Below are 9,862 nucleotides of genomic sequence, written 5' to 3'. Positions count from 1 at the left end.
GTTATTAGCTTCCTAGGTGAGGAGATAGAAAGGCAGGTGGGGCTGGAGATATGGCTTAGCAGTTAAGGCACTTGCCTGCAAAGCCAAATGACCCAGATTTTATTCCCCAGGACCCGCATGAGCCAGATGTACAAGGTGGTCCATGCAACTGGAGTTTGTAGCAGCATCACTTGGTGGCCCTGGTGCACTCATTCTCTCTCTCTTTCAAAAAAACAAATAATAAAATTTTAAAAAAGGAAAAAAGGCAGGTGACATGGCCAAGGTTGTGAAGCTGGGAAGTACCAGTCAGGAGCTGTGTCCAGGCAGCCTGAGTCAAGACCCCACAGTTTAACAGTCACCACACAAGCCCTCCTTGTCTGTCAGGGCCAGGCCTGGTTTCAGCTTCCTCAGGAAACTTTCCTGCACTCACTTAACCTGCTTTGTCTATTGTCTCATCTCCTCTAACGACTACAGGTCCTGTGAAGTAGGAATTATATTTTTGTTTTTCCTCTCTTCTCATTTTATGTGACACTGTCTTGTGAGGTTGTAGAGAGAAGGATTCCTGTAAGGATAAGAAACACAAGAAAATGGTGGTTTGGGGATTTTTCTAGTATTGTACAACTATTCTCTGTCAGAATCAGGGAAAGTACCTAACTATATAGTTATATATAGGCTTCTTCCCTGGAAGAAAATGTCTTGGCAATCTCCTTATGAACAAGTTGGAACATGATAGAGTGAATGGAATTCTGGAATTATATGAAAGCACAGCAGTTACCTACATAAATATGTCCTCATTTTAGACCGTTGGCCTAGAAAAGAGAGTTGACATTATTGAGGACAGAGGGAAAGTTAGTAGAAAGACTGGAGTGATAAGAAAACAAGGGAAGAACTTAACTGTCAGACCTGGGTCTTAAGAGGCAGTGGTGCTCAGTAATTGCTGATTGACAGATAATATACAGTGTAAGCTATTCAGATTCAGACCAAGTTGACAGTGTCTTCCCTGTTATTGTCCTTGGCGTGGATACCAAGAGAAGTTTCTCTTTTTGAGAGCTCCCTTTATTCCATTTGGCACAGGCTTTTCATACTGGGGTGCCTGTGTTCTTTCTTTGACACGTGTTCTTTGCAGCCTCCTTAAAGCTACACCCAGCCACAGGGCTCCCCCTCTCCCCTCCTCCCACTATCCCCCATTCTCCACCGGCCTCCTGTTTCCACTGTGGATGCCAAGTCAGCCAATCAGCATTGCTTGTCTCCCTTCCAGCTGGGCTCCACATGCCCAACTCAGGCCATTTCCTGGTTGTGATCCTGAACCACTGTCATGATTACTAAAATATTAATGGCTCCCTCTGTGAAAAATAACACTGGGAACATCTCACTGTACATTAAATTTGCCACAGAGGCAGAAGAAATGAAATGGAAGAAATAGGCAAAAATCACAATATTATAAAGCATTCAAGGGCTAGGACAAAGGAGGAGGAGGGTATCTTAACTCTGTCTTGCCCCTCACAAGGCTGGAATCTTACTGTGAAACATGTAGTCATTGTAGAGATCATTAGCTTCACCGCCTGTGTGGGGTATATAGTAACATTTACCCCTGGGGTTTTGCCTGGTTGGTTCATCTCCCAGGCATACCTGGAGAGAAGTTGAGGGAAATGTGCATTAATCAGAAAAGAAACAGCCACGTGTATAGATATGTGTGCTTCTTGGGGTTAAAATCGCATGTGTCATATTGGGGCATGGACTCCTGAAGGATGCTGAGGAAAAATCAAGCTAGATTCAAAGGCAGAGAAATGTGCTTCTGTCCTTTGTCCAATCTTTGGGTAAAGTGGACACTTTATGCTTACTGATTTCCCTATTACGTCCTGTCATTGTAATTATTGTTTTCCTCATCTCCTGCCACAAATAACAAGATTAAATCGCATTTTCAGAATAATGAACAAAGAATAGTCAGGAAAGTGGAGTGCAGAGAACAAAAACTGACCTTTGCTCTTTGTGGCTTAGTGATGTTGGTACTTTTATTTGAATTGTAAGGCAGAGGATACAAACTGCTAGGGCAGAAACGTCACAGGAGGAAGAAAACTAGTGCCACCTGAGCTGCCCACAGAAAGGAAGTGGACCTTTGGGGCAGCATTTCCCACCCAGAACATCAGGACTGGTCCAGATGAGTTTGCCAGCATATCTTCCACAACTTCAGGGCATATGTCAGCCTGCTAAGAATTCCAGGTATATATCAGCCTCTGGTAACTCAAGACGGTTTCCACGTCTGTTGGTCACTATTTCTCGTCTCTCCTAGTCCCTAATCTGAGTCCCATCCTTTGATCTTTCTTTTGGTTTTATCTTACTTGAGACACTTACTCCAGGCCTCCTTCACTCATTATGATTTGGGGGTATGCTGGCATGTGTCTTTGAATTGAGGAAATCCTCCAACCTGAAGTCTTTCAGCTCTGTCCTCAAACCCTTCCACCTCCCCATTTTTCCTTCAAGCCCCCTTTCTCCTGGAGCCCTGAGATCTTTGCTTAGATTTCTAAGTATATGTGTGGCTCCTATGGACAGGTAGCATGGGGTGCATGGCAGAAAGCAGTCTCATCCAAGTGAGGACCCTGGGTGTCAGACAAACTTAGGTGTGGAAAACTTTCATCACAGCTCTTCTCAAGCTCTTCCTCTTCCTCCCCCCTCCTCTTTGCTTCTCTCCCTTCCTCCCAAGTTCAATACACTGAACTTGAAGTTCAGTTTATAGTGAAAGCAGTGGTGAGGCCGCGGCAGGGGCTCCCGAGCAGGCTGTGGGCATGCACACTGTATATGTGCTACGCAAAGAAGCCACTGCCTGGCATCTGACATGGTTGCCGTGGAATGTGCTGAAAGTGAGAACCTGGTTTAGCTGTGGGCTTCATCATGAGTGTGATAGTCAGAAATGCCTAGGGAGCTGGCATGGCAGCTCAGGGACAAGAAAAGAGAGCAGCAGTAAGAGCTTAATAGGAGTTCTAAGGATATTAACATGTGTGACACCGTCAGGACTCTTGGCCTCTGTTCCCTTCACCCAGATTCCATAGGTGGCAAACCTAAACATTTGCAAATTCACAGTCGTAATCAGTCATTCGGCACATGATGAACTTCCACTGGCGATCCCTGAGGGAAGGAAGCCAGAAAGAGACATCAGTGAGAACAGCCACCCAGTGAAAGGAGGTGACTGCTGGGGGAGAGCAATGAAGGATTTTTGACAGGATTTCAGAACTGAAGTGACACTTTACTTCACTTTGTTCTTAGAAAACTTTTTCATGCAGTCCCCAGAGGGCCTATGAATCTATGAAGTCAGGTCATCTTTTAAAGGGAACAACTAGGTTACAGGTCATATGAAGGCTCCTGTTTGTGCTGGTGGTCAGCTAGCTTCCCATGGTTGACCCCCAAGGTACCTCGGACTTATAAGTGAATGGCCTAGAGTGAAATCTTTATAAGCATCATCTATATCCCATCATCAAGGCTCTCTCTCCATCCCTGGGCCTCTAGTCACTGAAAATGAACTCCAGATGCATGTGCTACCATGTGCATCTGGCTTTCATGGCACCTGGAGAATCAAATCTAGGTCCTTAGGCTTCGTAGACCTAACTAAGTGCCTTAACTGCTAAGCCATCTCTCCAGCCCTCATCAATACTTTTTTTACTGAAATATTCATCAGATGCTAGACTCAAGGAGGTGTGTTATATAGTTCTCTGAAAGCACATGTGAAGTAAGGGGACAACTTGGACCCCCTGCAGTGAAACCAGATGTCTGCCATTCTGGCACATCAAAAATTGAATCTCTTATTTAAGTGGTAGGATGGGTTTGGGAGGATATCAACATTACTTAGTTTTTAAAAAATACATGATATGGATTTATGATCCTTGCTAAACACAAGATCATATTTTTTTATTTAACCATGTAATTAAAAGGAGTTAAGTTGAGCTGCAGAGTTGGCTTAGTGGCTAAGGTGCTTGCCTGCAATGCCTAAGGACCCAGATTTGATTCCCCAGTACCCATGTAAGCCAGATGAATATGGTGGCACATGTGTCTGGAGTTCATTTGTAGTGGCTAGAGGCCCTGTTGTTCCCATTCTCTTTCTCTCTCTCCCCAATAAATAGAAAAAAAAACAAGGTATATTAAAAATATATTGCATTCTTGGTGTGGAGAGATGGCTTAGCAGTTAAGTGCTTGCCTGTGAAGCCTAAGGACCCCAGTTCGAGGCTTGATTCCCCACGACCCACGTTAGCCAAATGCACAAGGGGGCACATGCATCTGGAGTTCGTTTGCAGTGGCTGGAGGCCCTGACATGCCAATTCTCTCACTCTCTCTCTCTCTCTCTGCCTCTTTCTCTCTCAGTCACTCTCAAATAAATAAATAAAAATAAGCAAAAAAATGTATTGTGTTCTTCTCCTGTGGCCTAATGTCATTTAGCAAAGACAGTTATAGTTGTAACTGTGCGGGTCTGAGTGTCTCCCCGTTCTAGCATTGCACTAGGTTCTCTCAGTAGTCCTCACGGTGACTCACTGTGGAGGTGAAGAAACAGGCTCACAGGAATTAGAGTCTTGGTTTAAAGGAATAAGTGATGGTGTCAGATTCCAAGTTTACTGGATTCTAATCTTGGCCTTTTTTAATGCCATGTGGTGTCTCTAGCTAGGTAATCATAATGCCACCAGAGGACACAACTGTCATGCCCTTTGCATAATCCTAATAAAAGGCAAAAATAGCTTCTCCATATTTAATCATGCAATTTCTTCTAAAGCATAGTAGAGTCCTTCAGCCTGAACATTATTCTTCCCCCTTTTCAGTCTACCAGGTCCATTTCTGATTCAGTTTATTCTAAACACTATGGCTGATGTGCCTGCATCCGGCTGGCTTCTGAATGGGAGGTGGGGGAGGGGAGAGGCTGACCACTCCATTCTGGGAGGGATGCTGTTCAAACGGCCCAAGGAAGGCTGACTGTACTGTTTTAGGTGGTCTGTTCTGAGCATTGAGAATGAAGTTCCTCAGCATTCATCTTTGAGGCCCAGGGCAGTGAGCTGTTCTTTGGTATTTGTTCCTATAATTTAGATGAATAGCAAAGTGGTAGCATGTGTGCTTTCCAAATGGACCTAATTATTGCAAATAAGATATATGTATCTATGTACCAAGAAACAAAAATAAGCAATATATTATGGCCAGGCCCTGATGCTACTCTTTTAATGGCCAGCTAATTGATATTGAAGAAAATTTAAATTTGGTATTAAGAGAACCACAAGGTTCAACCAGGCTCTGTTTTCCCTTCAGAACTATAACTTTGAACCAGGGGACACATTCCCTCCATAAGTTATATGTGGTAATGCCTACAAACAGTTTTGCTTGTCACAATGCTTGGTGGAGTGCTAGTAGCATTTAATGGATAGTTTAAACACCTGAAATCACAGGGCAGGCACCTGTGACATAAAGTTATCTGTCCCCAGATGTTGAAAGTTCACAGATCAAGAAACATTTCCAAGGGAGCCACTACACATCATATATGGAGGGAAAACTCTGGCTCTGGTGGTGTTTCTGCGGGAAGTGACAAAGAGCATACCTTTGTCGGAAGAATTGAAAAATGTTAGGGACGATAGCAAAATTTCATGGGTAGTGCATGCTTATTTCATTTTATTTTGATGGGGAGAAGACAGGATTCACTTTAAACCAATTCAGAGACTTGATATCTCAATCGTCCATGATTGACAATTGAGATATTGAGAAAATCCTGAGAATTTCCAAAACAATAATGGCCATTTTAGCTGCTATGTATATACTTATTATATCTTAATTTGGTGTAACATTCTCTTTTTTTTTTTTTGTACTGTTTTACTCCCAATATTTTAAAATCTTATTTTACTTTTGAAAAAAATTCCACCAGAAAACAGAGAATCAATTTCCCTTTTGATCTGGAGACGTCTTTTGTACTGTCATACTGCTACTGTGTTTGACCCTCTGGGGACACGTCCCTGATAAATAAATGCTACTAGATTTCCATGTCTTTTGCATCTTTTTCTTCATTTCTTAAATATCATTTGTTGTATATATTATGTCACCCAAATATTTTTCCTCATTGAAATGAGTTTATTATAAGTGCTATTCTCTTTCTAAACTGCTGCTTCTAGAAAATAGATAACTGAGCTAATTGAAATTATATCTAAGGTAAAAATAAGTTCTGTGTGAAATCTCAGATGCTCTCCTTTGATACACATACGTTCTTTTTTATTCACGGAGCCTGAAACACATTGTACTTTTCTAACACTACTTTGTGTCTTTAAAAACATGTATAGACTGGGCTGGAAAGGTCGCTCAATGGTTAAGAGCACTTCCTGTGCAAGCATAAAGGCCTCATGAGGACTGAGCGATCACTCCAGGTCAAACCCCAGAATGCACGTAAACAGCTGGGCCATGTACTTCTGTAATTCCAGTTCTATGGGGAGTAGAAGCCAGAGAATTGTTGAGACTCAAAAATCAGCAAGTTCCAAGGTCAAAAAGACTCTGGCTCAAGTAAGAATGGGTGGAAGATCCATGGAGCAGGACACCTGACTCTTCTCACCTTTCCACGGCAGAGAAAGTGGTTGTTGCCCCTCGGATATAGTAGTCATAGTTATAGGAAATCATGTCCATCTCTTCCCCATAGTGGCCTGGGTACTCTGTTGTTAGCCTATGTGGAGAGAACAAAGGGTGGAGAAAAAGATCAAATGTGTTATTGTTCATGGAGCAAGCAGAAGGCATACTGTGAACACCATGAAGCATGAATATTGTGGGAGGTCCAAAGTGGAGTTAGATGATCTCTCCCAGGCCATCCTGTGTTCCGGACAGAACTCTTTTACTGCTCATTGTCTTTTGTCCTGACTCATAATCTATACACTGAAAAATATATAGACAAATGCCCAGGCTTTGGAGAAATATTAAATAATATCAATTTTGTTTCCATTTGATTAAAGTAAATTAGGACAATGATTTAAACTGTGGATGATGACTTTATTAAATCATAAAATCAATTCAAGTGATTTTGATTGGTGCTTTTTTTCCCCCAAGATAGGGTTTCACTCTAGCCCAGATTTTACTCTTTTTTTTTAAAAAAAAAAAAGAAAGAAAATAGGACAGGAAATATATTGCATGCACTAAAGATAAATTCATGTGTATAAGAACTTTCAAATACATATGCATTTATATATTATCTAATAGTTTAATATGTCTTCTTATTATGAATCATAATAATAATAACAGTGATGATATTCAAAATATTTAACCAAAGTATAAGATGCACAAATGTGGAACTTTTTGCCCACCAGTATTTCCCTGGCAGTTAAAGTAGTTCCTGGTACATAGCAAATATTTTTTGAACAAACAATTGATTTTAGGAGAGTCACTTAATCTGTTTCCTGACCTATAAAAGAATGAAAACTGCCTTATAGATTTGTCATTGTAACTAATAAAATTATGTGTAATATAACTGTACATGGTTTGTGTAAAATTATCAAAAGCTATTTGTTTCTTCCTCCTCTTTTCCCTTCTCCTTTCTCTTCCTCTCCCTTCTCATCTTTCCCTTTTTTTCTTCTTTTACTCCAAGAATGAGTCAATCCTGGATCTCCCTTTGAGTTGCCTCATTGTGATTCATCCTTGAGTAAATTTAGAATCCACTGGTTCTCACAAACTTTTTGCCACTTGGGATATTCAGGACCTAAATAGGTCTTTCAGTAGGAAATAGATTTCACAAAGTCTTTTTCTTTTCTTTTGAGACAGGGTCTCACTCTAGCTCAGGCTGGCTTTGAATTCACAGTGCTCTTCCCACCTTGGGCTGTCAAGTGAGTGCTGGGATTGTAAGTGTGAGCCACCATGCCTGTCTCCTCCAAAATCTTTTTTTGTTTGTCATAATTCTAACATAATCCAAGCTGGCCTTGAACTCACTGACACTAAGGATGGCTTTGATTCTCCTGTCTCCACCTCACAAGTTTTCTAAGCATACGCCACCTACCTATTTTCTTCCAATGTCTTTATCTGCATCTGCAGGGAATATTCTGGGAAGAACTATTTATGTAATAGCCAGTAGTTTCATTTGATTTGGGTTTGCCAGGTCATTGTGTAGTAAGAATAGAAATATCCTTCCTCTGTAGAATAATGCCCTTTCTTTTAAGATTGGAAAGATTGTCGTCATGAACTCTTAACAGACTCATAAACCAGAACGGCTAGGAGGGTTTACCAGGAGTGTTTAGACAGAGCAAGACCAGTGGTTTTCCCAAGTAACCAGGAGTTAGCTAGAATCTTAAATTCTACTCTCTTGGCTCTTTATTATTCTTCTGTCCACATTACTAACTTGCCCTTCTATGATTTATCTTTTAAGACTTCATTAGGCTTTTCATGATTTATTTATTTATTATTAGAGACAGTGAGAGGGAGAGAGAGATAGAGAGTGAGTGAGAATGGATGTGCCAGGGCCTCTAGCCCCTGCAAATGAACTCCAGACGCATATGCCACTATTTGCATCTGGCTTATGTGGGACCTGGAGTATTGAACCTGGGTCCTTAGGCTTTGTAGGGATGCTCCTTAACCATTAAGCCATCTCTCCAGCCCTTCATTAGGTCTTTTTATATGCTGTTGTGGTTTAAATGTAAAATGTTCCTCATAGGCTCATGTATTTGGGTATTTGATCCCCAGCTGATGCCACTGTTTGGGAAGATTGTGGAACCTCTAAGGAGGCAGAGTCTCACTGGAAGAAAATCACTGGGGTTACGCCTTGATGTTTTATAGCCTAGCCCTACCTCGGCTCCTATCACCATGCCTTCCCCACCATGATGAGCTATATCCCCAGGAACTGTAAGCCAAAATCAACTCTTCTTGCTGGAAGCTGTTAGGCATTTGTTCATCACCATAAGAGAAATAATTAGTACAGATGCCAACCCTGAGTGGAGGTGGATGGATGTTATGCATGAAAGGAAATAAAAACCTATTTTATGGTTGTAACGAGACCAACAAACATTTCTTACTTCTAATGAAAGCAGAGTTAAATGTTTCATAAAAGGACTAATCAGGCCTTGTTTGGATCCCACTGGTTAGTGATCTATGAGAGTTCTAGGAAAAGCTGTACTAAAGTTTACCCCCTCAAAGAGGAGATTGCTGAGAATATGCATGTAAATAAGGGCTCAGGAGGCAGTATCCTTCTTTTTAGGAAATATAAAATATTTTCTACAATGTTGAAAGCACTGTTGGACACAATGCATAAAAGTTAAGTATAAAATATTTTTATAAAATGCATAAAAGTTAATTATCAAACATTTTTACGTCTGTTAGGGCAGCATTTTTTATTTAGCAATAGTGTTTTAGGTTACATATGATTGCCAGGACTATTTGAAAATAATTGGGCTAGATTGTTTGTTATCGATGGTTATTTTAATTTTTATTGACCCTGTGCATTACATTCAGACTACTTAGACAGTTAAGTACATTTGGAATAGAGTGGGAAAGAAAAACTCCCATTTTAAATAAACATCAAAAAATCTTATGCTCCAAAGGGGAAAGGCAATTTATTTAATGTCTTCTTTGCCAAGGATTTCATACTACTGCCTTTTTGTAGTCAAGAGACAGGGACCTACCCATTCAATCTGACACATCGTTTAGGAAGTCTCTTTGGAGGAACAGAAGCTGGTGCCTGTGGACTTCTAGAATGTCCTGGAGAAGGTGAGATGCATGCTCATTGCTGCATTTCCATCTTGGTTCCAACCAGGCTTAGCTTTGAATGATGTTGGTTGTGCTTTGGTTTCATTATACAACCATGAGATCAAGTTTAGATTGTCTTACAGAACCCTGGCTTTAGGAGGATAATGAAGAATGTTGGATATTGATGAAAATCACTCCTATGGTGTGAAACTAAAAACAT

At 40.9% G+C, this 9,862-nt stretch overlaps 1 protein-coding gene across 1 annotated transcript in view; it reads right to left on the bottom strand.

Moving 5' to 3' along the window:
• Positions 1 to 1,973: 1,973 nt before the first annotated feature.
• Dpt (dermatopontin) overlaps positions 1,974 to 9,862 on the bottom strand; it is a 30,487-nt gene continuing 22,598 nt past the window's right edge. Inside the window, exons 3-4 of the mRNA XM_004658811.3 lie at positions 6,539 to 6,646; positions 1,974 to 3,102 (exon numbers count right to left, since the gene is read on the bottom strand). Of these exons, the coding sequence (XP_004658868.2) occupies positions 3,036 to 3,102; positions 6,539 to 6,646 (175 nt within the window). The 3' untranslated portion in view covers positions 1,974 to 3,035. The remainder of the gene's footprint in view (positions 3,103 to 6,538; positions 6,647 to 9,862) is intronic.

This window comes from Jaculus jaculus, chromosome 1 (assembly GCF_020740685.1).
Source record: "Jaculus jaculus isolate mJacJac1 chromosome 1, mJacJac1.mat.Y.cur, whole genome shotgun sequence".
NCBI classification, from domain to species: domain Eukaryota; kingdom Metazoa; phylum Chordata; class Mammalia; order Rodentia; family Dipodidae; genus Jaculus; species Jaculus jaculus.
Note: the sequence above shows the minus strand (reverse complement) of the source record. Positions and strands in the feature narration are given on the sequence as shown.